The sequence below is a fragment of the Corvus moneduloides genome, chromosome 3, assembly GCF_009650955.1.
Source record: "Corvus moneduloides isolate bCorMon1 chromosome 3, bCorMon1.pri, whole genome shotgun sequence".
NCBI classification, from domain to species: Eukaryota; Metazoa; Chordata; class Aves; order Passeriformes; family Corvidae; genus Corvus; species Corvus moneduloides.
The window spans coordinates 121,868,785-121,888,630 of NC_045478.1; the positions used below are offsets into that span (position 1 = coordinate 121,868,785).

Below are 19,846 nucleotides of genomic sequence, written 5' to 3' on the forward strand. Positions count from 1 at the left end.
CTGACAGGACGAATCACCAGGAGCAGCTCACAGCCTGGCTGGCTCGCTGCAGCTGGTTCTGGTGTGTCCCCTCTGTGTACCTGCTCACATCCCGAGCCGCCTTCTGTCCTTTGCTGGGCTGCCTGGCCGTTCCTGCTCCTTATGCCTTGGCCAGGCCTCTGGCTCAGCATCCTCAGTGGTACAGTGCTTTTCTGCAGCCTGATGGAATGCTAGGAGATGCTCGCCATCCTCCCTGGCTTTGCTTTAAACGTGTTTTGTCTCCTTGCAGCCATTAAAACTAAAAGCCACGTGCTGTGCAAGTGGATTTTCTCTTTATTAATGCTTTCAGGGGCTCTAGGCCGCTTCTCATTGCAGCGCGTATGTGCATTGTTAGGAAGTGGAGCTGGACTGTGAATTTACCATGTGAAATGCCTGAAGTTTTAAGCATCTGCATTTTTCTTGTGGATCAGGAAGGTCCCAGTCATAGCTGAGGAGCAGTTTCCAGAGCAGATCACAGGACCAGCACCCCAGGGGTCTGTGCAGCAGGCAACAAGGGATCGCCCTGGTTTTAATGAAGTGCCCTTGTAACTGTGTTGGGATGGGATGGGATGGGATGGGATGGGATTGGATTGATGGATTTCGTGTGAGTCAGGGCACAGGCAGCAGCACACAGTCCATATTTGGGCCCAGCAGCTGAAGGTGGTCAATGCCCTTGTGTGGGAGCCTGTCCTGGACCCAGTGGGGGTGCAGGTGGGTCCCTCATCCCAAGAGTGCATCCACAGCTGCCAGAGAAGGAAGGATGTGAGCACATGGCCCTGGTCTACACATGTGCTTCTTCCAGAATCTCTGGAATTTGCTTGCTGAGAAGCAACATGCAATGGGAGAGTCTTGTCGATGATGTGACCCTTCTCCAGCTCCAGCCCTGCCGAGAGCAGGCAGGGGCTGTACAAAATGTCATGTCTGGCTTCCTCAGGGATCAGCCCTTCACGCAAAGAGACTTTCCTTGAGGGTAGGAATACTGCTGTCTTGTTTTTCCACCTTGGAAGGCAGGGCAACAGGAGTGGGATAGGGTGATGAGGTGGGTGATGCTTGATGTAAAAGTGGAAGGTATTAAATAAGGCACCAATGGGAGAACATCTCTGGGGTGTTCTTTTTCTGTCTCCAGCTGTAGCTGTAACATCAGCAGTGCAAGCACCACCCCGACCAGCCGACCTTTTGATGACACAGGATTTTGCTGTAGAAAACAGAACTTGGAGGGGTTGCAAGAGGAGAAATAGTTTAAAAGCCCCTGCAGATTGCTATGTTGTTGTCCCCTTCCTGCCAGCTGGCCTGTCCATCCTCCGCTTCCCGCTGGCTTGTGGCACCTCTGAAACCAGGACCACACCCTTCCTCCTTCTCCTCTGGCAAGCCTGAAGCTCTGGAGGAGCACCAGAGTGCAGTTCTGGGGTGCTCAGCGAAGGAGAGGCTGGAGGCACTTCTTCTAAATGCTTCTCATTTGTTGCCCCATAAATGTAGGCTCTTCCAGAGTAATGAAGTTGTAAGCGTATCCTCTGGAATTGATTGAAAGACTAGTTCGCTGCTGTTAAGGTATAATCCCACTTTAAAGACTCTCTCGTTTGAAAAGATCGTCTTCTTCTGAGACTCCTGATATTACCAAGGCAATTGCTTCCGCTTAGGGAGGAAGGGGAGGAAAAGAATGTAATTGGGATAAGAAAGAAAATGAAAAAAGAGCCTGGTAGTACCTTCATAAAACAGATGGTCTTTTCTCCAGCCACACGTGAAATAGAGTTCTGCCTGTGTGGGGATTTAGATGTAATTACAGCTGCCCTTGTAGCTTCCTCTGATGCCCTCTGAAGGAGGAAGAGAATTGTGTGCGCGCCGTTGTCTCTCTTGAAAAAAGGCCTGGGGGCCTCGCGGTGTGCACACATCCGTGTGCCGGCATTTCGGGTGCTCCGGCTGACGTTCAGCCAGGAAAAGAGACTGCTCAAACAGCAGAGCGAGATCCATGACTGGATCTGACCAGGGCAGCCGAGGGATGGGTGTCCCCCACTGGAGACGTGGCATCGGGGCTATGTGGAGGATGGCTGGGGTGTGTTGGGTAGGCTGATCGTCAGGCTGGGGACAGCCCCCAGTGCTTCACCCAGAGTGAGTGAAGGTCAGGAAACCGTAGTAAATACCTCGTGGTGCGGGCTTGTTCCGGCTGGAGAAAGGAAGGGACAAAGAAGGGGGGAGAACAAGGGGCGTGTGGGTGGAGACCACAGCAAAAGCCTCCCTGTATAAAAGGTGTAGCTGCTCACTGTGTATTCTCTGCCCAGGCAGGCAAGAAAAAGCTCATCTGCACTTGATGGCTGTTGGTCAAGTTACCTCAAGAGAGCCTTTGGGAAGAACGAATTCTCAGGGATCCACTGAAATCAAGCCACCCTGTTTTTGTGGCCAGCTTTCTCTTGTCATGTGAGGGAGTTGAGGGGGTTCCTCCTTCCTCTCTGCTTCTCCTTTCTCCCAGCAGACAGCAATGAATGTTTTCCTTGTCAGCACAGAGACCGTATAAATGTTTTGTGTATATAAAAGGCACAAAAAAACCTTAAGCCATCACAGAGAGGAACTATTCTTTCACTTCTGCATGGAAGTCAGGCTGCATTCTGATTGATCCTTTAAGGCCAAGGGACTGTGTTAGGAGGTGCGAGTGGGGTGTGAAAGGAGCTGCCATTGATGGTGTCCCTGTCAGCATTGTCACCTGCATTGTCACCTGGGCTGTAGCCACACCAGTGTCACCACTGCTGATCTGCAGCCCTGCAGTGAGCAGGGGGTGCTGCCTGTGTCCAGTGGCCGCTGCCACCAAGGAGCTGGGACTCTCCAGTGGGCTCTGCTGGGAGCATCCGGGGGCCTGGAGGGAGGGATCGCTCCGAGTGTGGTCCAGACCCAGTGGGGGTGCAGGTGGGTCCACGGCTCGTGGCGAGGACCCCCACAGCACCGTGCCGCCTTTGGGACAGACCTTCCCGGCAGCCTTGTGCGGTCAGGCTCCGCAAAGCTGGCCTCATCCACATCGTCATTTGGGAACTAATAAGCATGAGGCATCCAGATGGCAGGAGTGATGTGTGTATTGTAGCAAAGCTAATGCTAACGCCCGGTGATAATGCAGTGTTCCGTGGGTATCGGTAGCGATGTTCTATTCTAAAATGGTAATAAAGGGCACATTTGCTTATTAGTAATGAATGTCAAGCCATTCACCATCATGAAAATATCCTATTTCCATGACTTTGATAAATAGCTGCTGAAGCTCATGAATTTTTAACAGTAGTCCTATATTTAGGGGCTTTCAGTTTCTGAGTGAGATGAAAGGCTCTTCGGAGATGGAGTTCTGGAAGTGCCTTGTCTTCTGCAACCACTGGTACCTATTTAAAGCCAGTGTTGTCTTTCTGATGTATGAATAGTGTGTTGACATTGATTGATGTGATTTTTATGCTGGAGATTGGGCTCTAAGCCTGCCTGTCACCATAAAGAAAGATGCATAACTGCGGAGGGACCTGCCGTGTACTTTGCTTCATCTGCATGTGCTGCGTGTTCACTTTTCCCCACAGTCACAGAATAAACCGAGCTGTCTCTTCTTCTGTTGTCTGGAAACCAGCTAGGAGGAAAACAGGAAAGCCAAACTGAAGTCTGTCAGTGGGACCCCAGAGGAAAGGGCAGGACCCAGCTCTGCCGCGTGACGCAGGACGGCAGGCCTTGGCCCTCTGTCCTGCCTGGGCTACTGGGAGCTCAGAGCAAAGCCTGTGCGTGGGTTTTCCAAGGATCTGGACCCTGATGGTCCTCACTCTCTGGCTCGGTCCCCTGAGCAGCACTGAGCTCCTCCATCAGGGACACTCTTCTGGACAAAATGAGAGCAAGAAGGAAGAGTGTGGCACTACATAGATAATTACAAAGGAGACAAAAATCTCTCGAGCTTCCCGTGCAATTCGGAAGCCGAGATGTGGGGAACAGAAGGCGTGCACTTTGTCAGGGCTGTGGTGGGGAGCCAGAACCCCCAGTTTCATTGACCTCAGCCCTAAGCACTGGTTCCAAAGGGTGTTGTGACAGCCTTGCTGCTGGAGTCACTTTGTAGCAGATTGAAGTAAATTAGAGATCCTTAGTCAGTGCTAATTGCTGGAAAGCTGTTGGTTTAGACAGGGCTGTGGTGGTTCCCATCCGTGGAGGACCTTGCTTGCTGCACCCTCTTCTTTCCACAGCCATCCCCAGTTCCCAGCTGGCTCTTCTCAGCAGAAGGTGTGCAGTTGCCCCGACTCTTTTTAGAAACAATGTGATTCATCCCGTTTCTTGGGACAGCATGTGTCTCAGTCTTCTCTGAGACAGTCATTGCCAAGTGCGTGATGAATGCGTGTAACACTGAGAAAATTGGTGAAATCTCAGCCTGGAGTAAGGGAATTGCTGGTGGCAGGGTAATTGGTAGGCTGAGAAACCTCCCAGCTGAGCCTGGACGTGATGAACTTCACAGTGCAGTAGCTGAGAAATTGGATTAAATAATGCTGGTAACTCTGGGGACCTGTTGGGCGTGTGGGTGGTGTGAGCTGAGCGCCCGAGGTACACTTGGAGGAGCAGAGTGGTGTTCAGAAATCCCAATAAACTGAAAAAGGGACTCGAGAAGGTGTGAAGACATTCAGAGGGCACAAGTAAGTGCCCTGTGCTGTGGGTTTCAGCCAGGCAGAGAGCTGACTGCAACTCTCTTCCAGAAGAGCTGGGCTTGTGGCTGAAGCCAGAGATGTGGGGATGGCTTGGAAAAGGCTGGCTGTCATCCTGAGAGCCATGCTGCTTTGTCACCTGAAAATCCCTCCCATGCTAATATTTACACTCCCAAGAATTCCCTTTTAGTGTACTTTCATTGCTCCATCAAAGTAAAGGATTGCTCTAATTTCCCTTTTATGGATGCTTTAGTTAGGTGTAGCATTTTAACATTGCAATCTTGGAATGGAAATTTTCCTGCCAGTTTTATATGCAAAGAGCAAAATGATGGACGTCTGAAGTATGGAGCTCGCTCTGATTCGCTAAATATATTTACATAAGATATAAGCGCCTGAGCACTTCAAGCACCTTGTGTTTGGATGGAAATGGGAGAGGATGTCTTGGCTTCTGTTGTGGCTGAGAGGGGAAGGGACCAGATCCCTCTGTGTGCCGGGAGTGTAAGCTTAAATGGAAAATCCTGATATGCTTTGGGGTCCTGTCCTGTGCTCCCCAGGGTGTCAGGACAGGGGCTCCCTGTCATGGCAGGGCCGCCCTGCCTTGCCAACCAGCTCTTGGCCTCTAGAGGGGACAGGCCGTGTGTCCTCATTGTCCGGGATTAATCTCCAAATAATGGTAAACACTGATTATGTCGAAGTAAGAAAATAGTTAATGGGGTGCCTAATGTAAAATAACAAAGAGATTGTAATAGCTTTAAGCATTTATACGTTCGAGGGAGCTTAAAGCATATTAGAGCTGCTCCGCAGATGAGCCGGGACAGTTTAAATGTTGAAATTCATTTGCAGGCAGTAAATCCCTGCCCTGATGGCATGTGAGAGGCAGAGCCCGTGGCAGCCTCCGGGCTCAGAGGGCCGGGGTGGCCTGGAGCAGAACTCACTTTGGCAGCAGGGCAGTGCTGAGTTGGGGGCTGGACTCCGTGGCCTTCGAGAGCTTTTCCAGCCTAAAGGGTTCTGTGATGACTCTAGGACCTCTGTCCCCCCTCACACCCTCCTCTGGCCCAAGGTGCTGTCCCCGTGCCACATTCCAGGTGCTCACAACGGCGTTGCCCTGCTGCTTGCTGGGCAGGGCTGGCTTTGGCCGGCCCACGTTGGAGCTGCCTCTGTTCCTGGACCACATGTTTAAGCCACAACTTTTAACATGTTTGTGGCAAAATCCAAAAGTTTGATTCTTTGCAGGAGGTTGGGGTTTTTTTTGCCAGGTTCCCAGCCACCCCTGTAATGGGGCTAAGACTGAAGCAGACAGGGGAATTTGAACTCATGGCACAGACAGGGGAATTTGAACTCATGGCACCCCTGCATCCAGTACTTGGGATGCTGAGAGATTAAAACGTCCCTTCCTTTTCCCCCCCAAGAAAAGAAGAGAGGTGACAGCAGCATCTCTTCCTTCCCCGGTGGCTTTGTAAAAGTGCTTCTTGTAAAGTTGCCTTTTTTGGTTAGTCTGCCCATGGATATGAACACAATATAAATATTTGTTCCCCAAAATAAAGCTAATGAAAGAGGGACTGTATTCTGTTCCAAATGAAAAGAAGTCCGGGAACTCCAGAATAGCTGTAATTAAGCCAGTAAGTTATTAGGAATTTCTGGCAGTTCATGTGAGGACAGGAGCCAGCCAGGGATTTGTTCTTTTCTTGCTGTGGTTTCACTGAGAGCCTTCCTTGTGCCAGCTATTTCTGACCAGAGCGTGTGGCTGATAATGGATCACTTTGCAGAAGCGTTGCATTTGTCAAGGGAAACATCTTGATCCAACACCGACTGTGCTTAGGTCTGTAAAACTTGTAACACTGGCAGTTCTGCTGGTACCTCCCTGCGCCTCCTTTCACAGGGAGGAATTGCTGCTCAGGATGGGGGACAGGGGCACAGAGCAGAGCAAAACCTGCTGCAGAATCCCAGGAGGGTTTGGGTTGGAAGGGACCTTAAAGCCCACCCAGTGCCACCCCCTGCCATGGGCAGGGACACCTTCCACTGTCCCAGGCTGCTCCAAGCTCCATTTAACCTGGACTTGGACGCTCTTGGACGCTTGCAGGGATCCAGGGGCAGCCACAGCTTCTCTGGGCAGCCTGTGCCAGGGCCTCAGCACCTTCACAGGGAACAATTCCTTCCTGGTATCCAATCTACCCTTGTCCTCTGTCAGTTTAAGTATCCATGTGTGTGTGTGTGTGTATATATATATATATATATATATATATATATATATAGTGTGTGTGTGTGTATATATATATATATATATATATATTTTAGCAGCTTAACTATAGCATGGTCAAGTGAAACACAGGAATATAAACACTCAAAGATCCTGGGAAACAATTGCCAGATTCGTGCTGTGACAGAAATTAGTTCTTGTACTGAACAAAGGAAAGTATAACCTTCTCTTTAAAGGTCACTTGCTGCTGTTACTTGGCTTAAACTCTCTCTGAACCGTATGCTGTTGCATATTATTTATTATTTCTGATTTCTCCCCCATTTATGTTGAGATATATTTGCTTGTTGCCCTTGGATCTTGATGCGCCCATGACCTTGCAAGCAACTCATTTGCACTGAAGCCAGCTGAAGGCAGAACCTTCTTGGCTTCACAAAGGCTCTGCTTGTGTTTGGGGGTTTGTTCCTTCAAGACTTTACTTCCTGCAGCGGAGGAAGGCGTCAGGAAAGCATGTGTACAGCTGGCATAGAGGAATAGCCCCATGATGGAGCAGGACTTGAGCCACACAGCACGTAGCCAGGAGAGTCTAAAGAAAAGGGGGACCACACAATATGGGGTGTGCAGGGCTGGTCACTTGGTGTGCCTCTTTCGAAGGAAATGCATTTTGCGATTTCTGTGCAGTTGTGGACATCTGAAATTCTGGAGAAGTGGCAGTCAGATGTGCATGGAATGAGAAGCAGCTCAGCTGTTAGGGATGCCCACAGAACCACGAGCGTTGTGGCTGTGTGTGCATGTTTGCACCCAGATAAAACAATTTACTGTGGGGGGCTGTACCCCACGCTGCTTCAGCTGCTGGTTTGCAGCAGTTTAGTGGAGACACGAGTGAAACATTAGAAAAATCTTTTATTATTGATGCATTATCACTGTTTGGCTCTCTTTGCATTTTAGGTCATGCCACTGCAATGCAAACACCATTTTCACTTGGCAGACAGTAAAACATTTATATATATATATATATATATATATATATATATATAAAATGTACTCACCCTCCCTTCAAAGAGAATTTAGCTCATCTCATTGATTTTAAAGGCGGCTAAAGATGTTCACAGTCCCTTGCCTGCGCCGTGTGATTTAACTTCGTTCCCCGTGGGAACAGGGTTTGGTGGGCTGTGTGTGCCCGAGCTGGTCTCCAGGCAGCGGGAGCCGTGAGGCTGCACAGATCCAGCAGTTCCTGAGCCCCCTCACCTCCTGTGCCCGCAGGTTCACCCTGGCAGGTCCCCGCTCCCTGTGAGGGGCAGACTGCAGGGATGCAGAGATGGTACTGTCCAGGGGTGCTGCTGGAGGTCAGGGAATTGGGTGAAACACTCTGCAGGCAGGTGCTGAATGCAATGTTGTTGTGTACCCTGAACCCAGCAGCAATCTCAAGCTTGAGTTTAATATAATGATTCTGAGTGTGCAGGTGGAAAGGTAACCAATTGCTTTAAAGTCTGTTTTTGTTTCTCTGTGTGAAAAGGATGCATGGATGCAAAAAATTGTCTGGGTTCACATCACAAGGTCTGCTCCACTAACATCTGTCCCTCACAGGTGACAACAGCAGAACTCGCAGGACGAGAATCGTGGGGACAGCATGAGACAATGAACCAAGGCTGTAAATTTGGGAGTTTTCTGTGTTGGTAATTCATTGGCCAGGCTGAACATCTTCTGCCTGTTAAAGCAGTGGGAGATTTCCCAAGGGTTTTCTTGTCCCCAGAGTAGATACACTGGCTAGCGATACAAAGACTTCTTAAAAAATAAGTGTCTGTCTCAGCTTTTAGAACTACTGATCCAGTACAGTGCTGGGTTTTCTGAAAAGCAATCCCTTTGGAGAGGTGGGAACATTAAATGTGAGAGGGAAAGGAGTAGCTGGGAAGAGGGTTGTGAAAAGTTCCGCTCCCTGAGGAGCGGTACAGCAGCACTTTCCCTGCACGCCTGGCCTAGGCAGAGACAGGTTTGTGTTGTGCCAGCAAACCCTCTGAGTGCAGTGTGATGCAGAGCATCCTGTAAGTCATCTGTGGCCGGGGCTGAACAGGGTTCCAGCTTTGAAGAATTGCACACTGATTGAGAATAAAAGGACAAGAATTCATTCCAGCTCATTGCATTAGGACTAAAGTAATCTTCCCTTGGTGGGTGTAGATCCAAACTTTTCATCTGAATCTGGCGATACCTTTGTGATGGTGTCTCCAGAAGGTGCGGGCTCCCTGTCCTGCACAGCAGCCACTGCCTGTCAGAACACCTGGAGTCAAGTGCAAAAGAGCACAGCCTCTCACACCTAATGCTCATCTGTTCCTGTAATATTTAACTCCCTTTCCAAGGCCGATCCATACCTTGCTAACAGCCACATAATTCCAGTTAGTTCTGAATGCTAATAATCCTAATATTTTTTCGTAGTTCTGCAAGTTGCTGGTGCAAGGTAGAACTGCACCCCTGGGAAGGAGTGTTGTTTTGAGGGGCAGACTCCTGCCCTCAGCTTTCTGGGAATGTGCCCCTCAGGAACTGAAAACTGGGACTGAATTGTCTATGTCCAAGGGCTGGAATCCCCTGGGAATGTGCTGGGAATGCACTGGGAATGCACTGGGTGCTGGGCTGCTCCCGGAATTGTGTCTAATGCCCACACAGGAGGTGACTGGGGAGGTTGCTGAGCTCTGTGAAGATCCCGCCCTTCCGCTGCTCCACGCTGATACCTGCCAAGTCTGCAGGACCAGAGTGGATTATTGGGCAGAAGTCTTTCATTCTTTGAGTTTAGGTTCATTGGCAGGGTGGTTGGGGTTTTTTATGTGCAATCAAAACAAACCTGGCAAAATCTGCACCTATTTTCTGAACAAAGGCTGGGGACTCTTTTAAGCGAAATAACAAACTGTCTGAGCCTTTATAACCCGCTAAATAGGGCAGCTGTTGTTGGAGTGGTGTTCCAGCAGCACCCTTTATTCCTTCTTAGAAAGGAGCTCCTGTGTTTTGCAAAGCTCTCCTCTTATCTGTACTCATCTGCACCTGATGCAGCTAATAAAAATGCAGCAGATTTCAAATTTGCATACATTATTTTATAATTGCATGCTTCCAAGTGTAACCCACCAAAAGCATTCGTGTTTGGGTGATGTCGTGGAGGATGTGGTGATGGACATCTTGGATTTTCTCCGAAAAGGAGGAGCATTTCCTGCCAGTGTGGGGTGGAAACCTGAACCCGAGGGAGCACTGGGCATTTCTGCTGCGCGCAGGAAGGAGAGCCAGGATTGCCAGCCACTGACACTAGAGACAGCTTATGCTGTTTTTGTAGTGTGTTTTCCCTGTATGCCTTTACCTTAGGTGCACTTCGGGCTCCTTGAACTTCCCAGAGACCCTTGATAAAGGGATTGGATTTTTATCGTCTGTCGGAACTGAATGTAAAGTCTCGGAGGCGGCTGCAGGAGGGGGGGAAGCACACACGTGTGTTAGCAAACCATCTCTCATATTGCTGCGGGCAGACCTCCCCGTGTCTGCCTTTGCTTGTGGGACGGGGAATGGTCAGGAACGTTCCTAAAGTTGTGATGGAGACATCGGGTCTTCACGTAATGATGTTTTGATGAGGAAAGATGAATCCTTTCCGCCTGATTTACCTGTATTGTCTCCCAGCTCCCATAGTGTTTTGTGTTGCTTGTTGGGGTTTTCCTCACTCCTGCCCTTGTGCTGGTATCTCCCCGACTACTTCCTTAGGCTGCACACACCTAAGGGTGTTTCTGGCAACTTTTGTCAGCTCTAGCACAGCACATGTGCTGGGGTGGGAGAGAAAGGCAGCCTGGCAGGACTAATTCTGCCTTGGAAGGAAGTAGTCACAGCTCCTGGAAGTAGTTACAGCCTCCTGGCAGGCGAGTCCCGACTGGTGATAAGATGTCACGGGCAATGGCTGGTTCTAATAAAGGAGAAGGGTATTGCAGCACTCCTCCGTTGTGGATATTTTAAGGATGCCGTCTGTACTGCTCCAGTAGCTAGTTTGTTAGGACTCGTTATAGAACTTACCAATCCATAGGAATACAATTAACAGCAATAACCCGAGCCTTTGGGCAAAAGGGTGTATGTAAAAGAGAGTGTTTTCCTCCTGAGGTGCAGTGCTTGGATAGAGCTGTCGCTGTTCCTTGCATGAGGAACAAAATTAAAATGCGTCTGCCTTTTGCTCAGTTACTGCTTCAGAGGCAGCAAAACCAGGAGAGTGAGCCGGATTGTTTTTCCATTTAATCATCTGTGCAATTGCTAATTAAGTTCCTATTGCCGGAGCTTTATTAACGCTAAAGTTGTGAAAGGCAGGAAGAACACGGTTTGATTTTTTCCCCAGCTGATGGCTGAATGTGAAGAACTGACCATTTGCAGAAAGCTGTTGTTCCAAAATCTGAAATTACTGAGAAGCACTTGAATGCTAGAGCATCATCTTCACACTGGCTTTTTGGTTTCTAACCCAACGCCATTCCTGCAGCCTAGTTGGCAGGCTGTCCTTAAGAACTTTATAATCCAATTAACATCCAGAGCAGTAATAAAGCATTTGAGCAAACGGAGGGAGTTTGTCTTTCAGTGACTTGCGACAGAGCGTTTGCAGCAAAGGCTGTGAAGCGCATGGTGCGCTCCTCTCAATGGTTCTGTGGATTGCTGGGCAGTGGGAAGAGAGCTGCCAGCCCCTCCAGGAGGTACTGCACCTGCTCTGGACAGCTCTGGCTGCTTCCCTGGAGGAAGGAGCCGTGCTGGGCTCTAGGCGGGTGTCCATCCCCCCTTGGGCACCTGTGGGTCACGGGGTGGTGCTGGCCACAGAAGCAGATGGAGCAGTAAATGTTTGGGGAAAGGTGGTGCCCGAGGACAAGGTAAGCTGAGCCACAGGGAGGTGAGGCACAGCCTCTGACAGGCGGCGGCAGGGCTGGGTTGGGCAGCCTCTCGCTGTGTTACGGAGCAGCACGTGGGGCGGGTGTGAGTAGCTGATTAAACATCTGAGCTTTCTTTCCCCCTCCCCCCTTTTTGCAGCTCTCCATGAATTCCCCAATGACATCTTCACGAACGAGGACAGGAGACATGGAGCTGTGGTCCTGCACGTCCTCTGTGTAAGTGTTGTGACTTTGCCTTTCTTCTCCTGCTGGCGTGGACAGGGCCTGGTGTGCTCCAGAGTTCTGATTGAAGTTATTTTCTCTTCGGTGCATTTTCATCTCCTGTGTGGACTGTGAGGTCAGGAGTGTGATAGTTTTTGTTCTTGGGATCTTCTGATAAAAGGGAGTCAATAATGGGAGGATGGTTTAAACTTGTCTCCTGCTTTCATTTCTTCTGTAGACACCGTTAACATGGCAGGCCGTAGGAAGGAGGAAGTTGTCTCTGAAAATGGAACGGTTTGGCATCTTTAGAATGAAAACTAAATGTCAGAGAGCTAAAAGATGCAAGATTTCTGCAAGCAGTAACTCTGGAACACTCAGCAATGTATGGGATAATATTATTGACATAGAAATATCCATGGGGTTACATGGATTGGAAAGTTTGCTTTATCAGCTCTACACATTACATTAGAGGCATTCTTAAGCAGCCAAGAAAATGCCCACTTCTAACGAGTGTTTAAAAGCTTTTAATAATTTTTAGTCAGCTTAAATGAGCAGTCACCATTAGCTGTGAGAAGTGATTCATGATTTCTTTCTGAGTATAAATTAGATTGTATTGTGTATTTTAATGTGAGCCCTCTGTGTTAGGATTTTATTTTGGCTAAATGGCTGCAAAAATTTGTTGAATAACGTTGCTATTGACTGTGCCTGGCAAGTTCAAGAATCCCAAGTTTCCATGGGAACATTGAGCTTTGAGATGTTTTGGAAACTGAGCACTGGGCCCGAGCTGGATTTTTTATCACCTGCAAGAATGCTCCTTAAAATTCGTGCGTGAATTCGGTTCTGAATGCATTGAATGCGCCTTTAATGTGTATCAAAACGGAGTCTGGAGGACTGAACTGTCCACTTCAGAATAAAAGGAAAAATCTGTTTTTAATGAGAAGTGGAAAAGCAACCACTGTCCCAGCAGAAATGTACTCAGCTTCTTCTCTTCTAACAAGGCAGCTCCCTCAATCCGTCAGTGCCCCATCATTCTCTGTAGCAGTTTTGTGGACTTAGGAAGATTTACTGGCCACTCTTCGTCTCGTGGTCCCTGAGGTGCAGGACCTGGCCAGATTCAGCCCCTTGAGCACTGGGGTAGGTGGGGACAATCTCTTGCCAAAGAAGAAAGTGATACTCAGAGAAAACAGACAACTGTCAGCATTTAGCACCCTGCCTCTAGTCTGGGTTGGAAGGGGTGGTCTTCGTACGGGGGTGATGAGCCTCCAGTTCTGTTTTGTACCTCCTGGAAATAGTTGCCAAACGTGTGATGAAATCAGAGCATAAGTAGAAATGCACTTTTTGGGGAAAAAAGGATACAGACGCAGTTTCATTGTCTCCACCGAGGTTTTCCTCATGGGTTTGAGGAAACTGGGCTGTAAAAGGGGCTCTGTAATCGTAGGGAGAACAATGCAGTGATGATTAGAGGTCATCATCGTGCTTCTCATGTTAGTGACCTCCCCTTAAACAGTTTCTGTTCATTTCAGTAAAAAAGTTGTTCTTTCTCCCCTGCCCCTTTGCCCATACTTTCATGTTTATTTCTGAAAGACATCAAGGCAAAGCTGGTTTACCAGAAGAAACGGGACAAAAGCTATCACTGGGACCTTGGGGGAGTGCAGGAGGCTTCCCAGGGCATCTTCTCCCCATTGTTTAATAAGAGGGAAAAGAGACCCCAGCAAATCTTCACAGTGGGGCTGTGTGAATTACTGAACACGATCTGATGCTTCACAGAGATGAAAGTTAATCCCTAGACACTTGAAAAATCTAGGAAAAAATGGGCAGTTCAGCAACAGTTTTAGGCCTGAACTGAAAATACTTTGGTTTGAAGAAAAAGTGGGCCACTGAGGGCCTATTACAGGTTGGAGTCACAGTGTTTAATTTCTCCTGGATACTTTTTCAGAGCTCATCAGCTGACTGCTTCACTGCCGTTCATTATCTCCGTGTCCCCTCTGAGAAGAGGCTGAGCTGCTACAGACAGTAACCGCCCACTAAGTCACCGGTTTGGGATGTTCAATTTGGAGGGTCCAGGGTCTGCATTTTAAGTCTGGTGCCGTTCCTGCAGCCTGGGAGCTCTCCAGCACCTGAGGGCTTCTTTTTGCAATCTTAACATTGCCGTTTGTAGAATCATAGACTGGGCTGGATTGGAAGGAACCTTAAACGTTACCCAGTTCCAACTCCCCTGCCATGGGCAGGGACGCCTTCCACTGTCCCAGGTTGCTCCAAGCCCTGTCCAACCTGGCCTTGGATGCTTTCAGGGATCCAGGGGCAGCCACAGGTTCTCTCAGCAGCCTGTGCCAGGGCCTCAGCACTCTCACAGGGAAGAATTTCTTCCTAATACCCAATCTACCCTTGCCCTCTGTCAGCGTGAGGCCATTCCCCCTTGTCCTGTCATTCCAGGCCCTTGTCAAAGTCCCTCTGCAGCTCTCTTGCAGTCCCTGTGGGTACTGGAAGGCTGTGTAGTTGTTCTCTTAGCCTTTTCCTGGTTTCCAGTTTGTTCCAGCTGATGTTCCCGCGTGGACCTTCAGCCCTGCCGTGCTCAGGGACGTTGGCACCCGTTACCCCCTCGAGACGGGAGGGAAATGGCTTTGCTGAGAAATTCCCAAGGTTTTGGCTGACAGCTGAGAATGGGGGGTTTGGGCCTCTGCAATATCCCGGCATTTCTGACGGCACAGCGTTGCTTCCCCTTTTCCCAGCTTTCTCCAGCAAATCTGGAGTGTGGTACTGGGATATGTTGGGTTGCCAGCACGAGGAGCCTGTGCATGGTCAGAGTTGAGCCTGTCCCTGGGCAGAGCTGGGCCCTCCACGCTGAGCAGGGTGGAGGAGCAGTGTCTGTGCTCCGCCATCCCTCCTGCTCCTGGCTGGCCACTGCTTCCTGTAGCCATGGGAACGGGGGCTCTGACAGGCACCTGCCTCCCTCCTGTGAAGCGCTCGGGAAATGTAGGTCGCCCTGGACAGATCCTGTCTCTGTCTATTTCTGCATCGGGTCAATGCCCAGACACATCTCATTTCTGCAGCACAGAGCTGTCTCCTCGCGGGGCGATTTCTCCGGTGCCCTGGCCATCCGTGCTGATACTGTGTGAGCACTGCCGGGCACATGGTGGTACGCAGGCTGCTGGCCAGTGCAAACCCGGGCTCTGTGGCTTCCTGCTTTGCTTGGGGTTGTTTAATTTCCCTGCAACAATGGAGTTTCAGGTGGGTTTGTAATGCAGGCAGAGTTGAGGAAAGCCCCATGCTTGGTTAACGTGGTTTCAGGGGTGGCCCCTTGCTGGTCCTACTCTCCCCCCAGGGCAGGGGGTCTGTGGGGCAGCAGCAGGGACAGTCACCTCGGCCTTTCCCAGCCCCCGGGAAGAAGGCAGGGCTGTGGGGATGGTTGCTCCTGCAGCGTTATGCTCTCTTGTGAAAAGCTTCTTTAGCTCAGTAAAGCGAGTCTAAGTTCGAGTATGAAGACTGCCACGGGAAGCTCAAAGGACTGCTGGACAAAGATGAAAAATGGCAATTTCTGTCCTGTGCAGTGGAGCAGGTATTTTGAGTAAGATACTTAATCACCTTTGATGCATGTTTGTTTGTTAGAATCATCATTTTAAAATCGGTCCTAATGTAGTACTTAATCTGGCATTTATAATCCTTTTATGCAGGGCCATTGCATTTTCCTAATTTTTTAATGCCCTTCGGGGGAGGAGGACTGAGTGTCTTTTAAGTGTGTTGCCTGGCTAAAGACTCCCACATCATCACTTGGAGTGATGCTGGGGCTGAGACTCGTTTTGTGTGTTGTGTCCTCCACGTTGTGCTCTGCTGCCATTGCACAGGCTGTGCTCTGTGTCCCCCAACCACTTCCTTTATTCCCAGTGGCAGCTTCAGGTGGAGCAGGCTTCAGTCCGTGCTGCCCTGCTCCTTCCCGGAGCTGCTGCTGCTCCCACGGTGCCTGCGAGGACAGGGTGGGTGTGTGCTGACGGAAAAATCCGTGGGGCTCCGTGGTGGAGTCTCAGGATGACTTCGGTGGGAGACGATACCTCCTCATCGGCTGCTGAGTGTCTCAGCCGTGTGCTGTTGGCCTTCTCCTCACGGGATGTGCCGTGCAGACTGGCCTCCCTGATGCTGCTGCCTTCCTCCCTCTTGCATAAAATAGCCCCCACTGGTCACCGGTCTCTTTCCGAGTCTGGCTTGACATTAAATTAAATGTTTTGGTTGTGTTCCTGCTGGCCCAAACTCTAAATATTGCTTTGTTTTGCCTGTTTAAAAAGCAAACAAACAAGAAAAACCCCATCAAAAAAACCCCAAAGAACTTCCAAGGAAGTAACAGTTACTGCCTCCATGTGTTCGCTGACTGTGGGTAGCTTCCAGTGGCTTAGTGTGTGAACAAGGCTGGGGTTTAGCCAGATACTCCTTAGATTCTGACGCTTTACACTTCATTGCACTCCAGCCACTTGAATAAAATTAGGGAAGACTCACAGCCAAAACCAGCTTTGCAACAAGGTCGTTACAGTAAATGCTGGAGCGTACAGGTCAGCGTGGGCTCAGCCTGGTCGGTGCTCTCAGCCTGTTGTTAGCAATCATCCTGAGGAGTGCAGGAGGTTTGGCTCTGTGCTTCCAGCTCCTGCAGCGGGGTGCCAGTCCCCACTGCTCCGGGGGGATGAGCAGGAGCCTGGCAGGGGCGGGCAGTTCCTTCCCATTTGTTTTTCCCTTCCTTACTCATTTCAGTGCCCTTGTTGCCTTTCGTCTTGTACCTGATCCTACTAATGAGAAGGCATGAGTGGACAAGAGCAAATTCCCTTGTTATCTTTGAAGGTTGTTGTTGCGCCATCTAAAAACCAGGACACCGTGAGATTCCACTTCAATACCTGCCCATGGGTGCTGGGAGGTGGAGATGCTTTGGCAGTCCTGCATGTGCTGGAAGCAGTACAAACCCTCTCCTGGGATCATTTGAATGTGCATATAAAAATTCAGAGAAGGAATTTTCTAAACTGAGAAACTGGTGGGCGTCGTGCCCCTGGTGCCTCTGGTGAGCACTGCGGGGCTCGGCTTGGTCTGAGGGCACCCACAGATGGTGCAGTGCACGTGTGCCGCGGGTGGGGGCAGCTGGGGTGAGCTGGTTGGGCTCTGGGACACGTGTTGCTGTGGTGGCTGTCTCCCCTCAGCCCCCCTTTCCGTGCCTGCCTCCAGGAGGTGCAGGAAGAAATGCCAGCAGCCCTGTGCTCCGTGGGTGTGGATCGTGTCAAACGGAGAGGACACGCTCACTTTGCAGGGATGATGCTGATGGACAGATTAGCGTTCTTGAGAGGCATTACTGTGTGTTTGGGCAGGACAGCGAGGGCACGACCCACTGCAGATTAATATGATTAGCAGATCAAAAATCCAGGCTGAAGTTAGGCAGCCACTGTCCCTTGTATTTCAGTGGAATTTGGCCACATAGCTCTCCGGGACCGCTTCTGATCCTTGTTCCTTTGATGCACAATGCCTGCCAGCCACTTGCTTCCTTTATCTCTGTTCATACAGTTGGTATTGTTGTCAGCAGCTAGTGCTCCCTTTGCAGGATCAAGTTCTTTGCTGCGCCCAACAGAGTTGGAGATCTGGAATTTTGCTTACTCTTGTGGTCCTCGGGGCTGTTTTGCAGCGTAAGATTTTCAAAAAGCCTGAGTTACACTTACTGTGTTTATGAGGAGGGACAAAGGAGCAGAGAAGCTGTCCAAGTGGCATTCTAGCACCTGTTCCTCAAGATTGTGTCAAGTTCATTGGTTGTGAGGAAATTCCCATCTCTAATCCTGAAAAAAAATACACTTGAATTATTTTTGAGCTCAAAAGGCTTTCGTGGCTGAGATGCACAGTAATTACTGGCTTTTTGCAGCAAAGTTGTAATTCTGGCAAGTTAGAATCGGTGGTTTTGATGTGGTTGGGGGATTTAGACCTGTTTCTGGAAAATCAAAACAAGAACAAAAACCTGGAGGCCATTTTTATTGCTGCTTTCTCTCCAGAAAATAAATACTCCGGTCTCCTCTGCATCACCTGAGCCTCTGCAGGACTTCAACCACAATCAAAGCCAGAGGATCTGTTGGTGACGTGCTTGTAACTGGGATTCCCTAGGATTAAGACACTGTTTTTCTACAAATATTGGCCACTTCTCTCAGCTGTGGTTACTTACCGGAGCTGCACTGCTTGTAGAAGTAACTCTGTGCTGGTACTTGGCAGGTGTCCCCAAAAAGGCGGAGCTGTCTCTGAACCTTCTAGCAAGGCCGCTCTGCTTGGACAGGGCCGGTTTGCGCATGGCTGCTGCAGCACGCCGTGTCCCAGGCGGGTGCCGAGACCAACCTCTCTCTCTGCACGCCCAGAATTTGGGCACCTCTGTGGCCGTGTGTGCTGCAGCAGGAACCTGCCAAAGGGAGGGAGTGAGAGCCAGGATGGAGGGCAGAGCTCTGGCAGCACGTGTGGGCAGGTCGTTCCCGGCTGCCGCGGGATGCAGTGCTGGGAGCACCACAGAGCCCGGCGCTGCCCGGCTGGTGGGTCCCCAGAGAGTGCAGTCCTGCTTCTCTCCCCCTTCCCTGCTACCCCTTGGCTTTAGAGCTTTGCTGGGCTCTGCAGGGCCGCTCTGCTCCCCGCAGCGTGTCCTGCCCTTGCTCCTCTGCCTCTCCGCATTCCCGGCTCCGTTCCTTTCCTGCAGGCCTGTTTGTGTGAGCGGGTGCAGGAGCAGCCTGTGCGGCCTCGGGGCTGTGCTCTGCCGGTACCTGGCATGCTTTTCCCCTGGTCTTCCCCTATGCCAATGGGTGTTTTCCTGTCCGGTGGCGGTCTGTGTGTTGAGGTGGGGAGTGAGATCCTTCCTTCCCTGGGGGCACTGTGGGCCAGGTTACGCTCCAGGGCTTTGCTGCGTGGATGTGAGCCACACTGTGCCCTTTGCCTCTCGGGGCAGAGATCAGGCCCCCAGCACATTCTGTTTAACAGTACAGAAACATGGGTTAAATGGTTCTTGCGTGAAATTAAAGAGCTGGTTGGCTCGGTGTCCTTTCGAATCTTGTGTTCCCCCTTGGTTTCATTTGTTCCTATGTGAAGTTCAGCAGGATGTACCACTGGGACCCAGGTGACATGGTGGGGCGCTTCAGTGGAAGAAAACAAGCTCCTTTCCCCTTTGTCAGAACACTGGATTTCACAAATTACCCCTCCAGGGTTTAGATTTTCACAGAAGACAATTATTAAAACACCTTGCACTGCACAACGGGGAGAAAAAAAAGAAGGCAAAAATACTTCAATGTGGATTAGCAATGTCCAGAGAATTTAAAAAAAAAACCCAAAAAACCCAGAAAAACCCCAGTCTTTACAGTGAAGATAAAATGTTGGCAGCTTTTGATAGTTTGTAAGAACTTTTGGATAATTACTTCCTGGTCTTTCAGTTAAATCCCAGACAGCTCTATGAATTCATCTCAACGAGAGCGTTTTATTTTCTTGACGAGTCTATGCCAAATCAACCCTGAGTTGTGTTGGGATGCTGCTGTTCAGTTCTGTGTGATGGTCTCCAGACTCAGCCTTTTCTCTTCTCCACTGCAGGCCGTGTACATGTTCTACGCGCTGGCAATTGTCTGCGATGACTTCTTCGTCCCTTCGCTGGAAAAGATCTGCGAAGTAAGTGTTAGATGTTCCTTCCTCGTGTGCTGCTTCCACAGCAGTTCTGGGGAGCCTCAGGGTGTGGTGATGGTGCATTTACTGTTGTCCTGCAGTGTTGCTCGTGCTGCTTGTCTCGTTGCTCAACACAATGTGTGTGCGTTGACTCAGCCCCCTGTCCTCCCTCAAAGGACAGGCTCTCCAGGTGCTCTGAGTGTTCACACTGTGGTGGTTGCTGTTGCCTCTCGTTTGTATGCCTTTGCAGATGTTTCTTCAGAAACACCAGGCCCTAGCCTTAG

General features: G+C 50.0%; 1 protein-coding gene across 2 annotated transcripts in view; it reads left to right on the plus strand.

Moving 5' to 3' along the window:
* Positions 1–19,846, plus strand: part of SLC24A3 (solute carrier family 24 member 3) — a 117,797-nt gene that overhangs the window by 45,685 nt on the left and 52,266 nt on the right. For both annotated transcript variants that reach the window (XM_032104415.1, XM_032104416.1), the window contains exons 3-4: positions 11,866–11,942; positions 19,494–19,568. In XM_032104415.1, coding sequence (XP_031960306.1) covers positions 19,503–19,568 — 66 coding nt within the window. In that variant the 5' untranslated portion in view covers positions 11,866–11,942; positions 19,494–19,502. The remainder of the gene's footprint in view (positions 1–11,865; positions 11,943–19,493; positions 19,569–19,846) is intronic.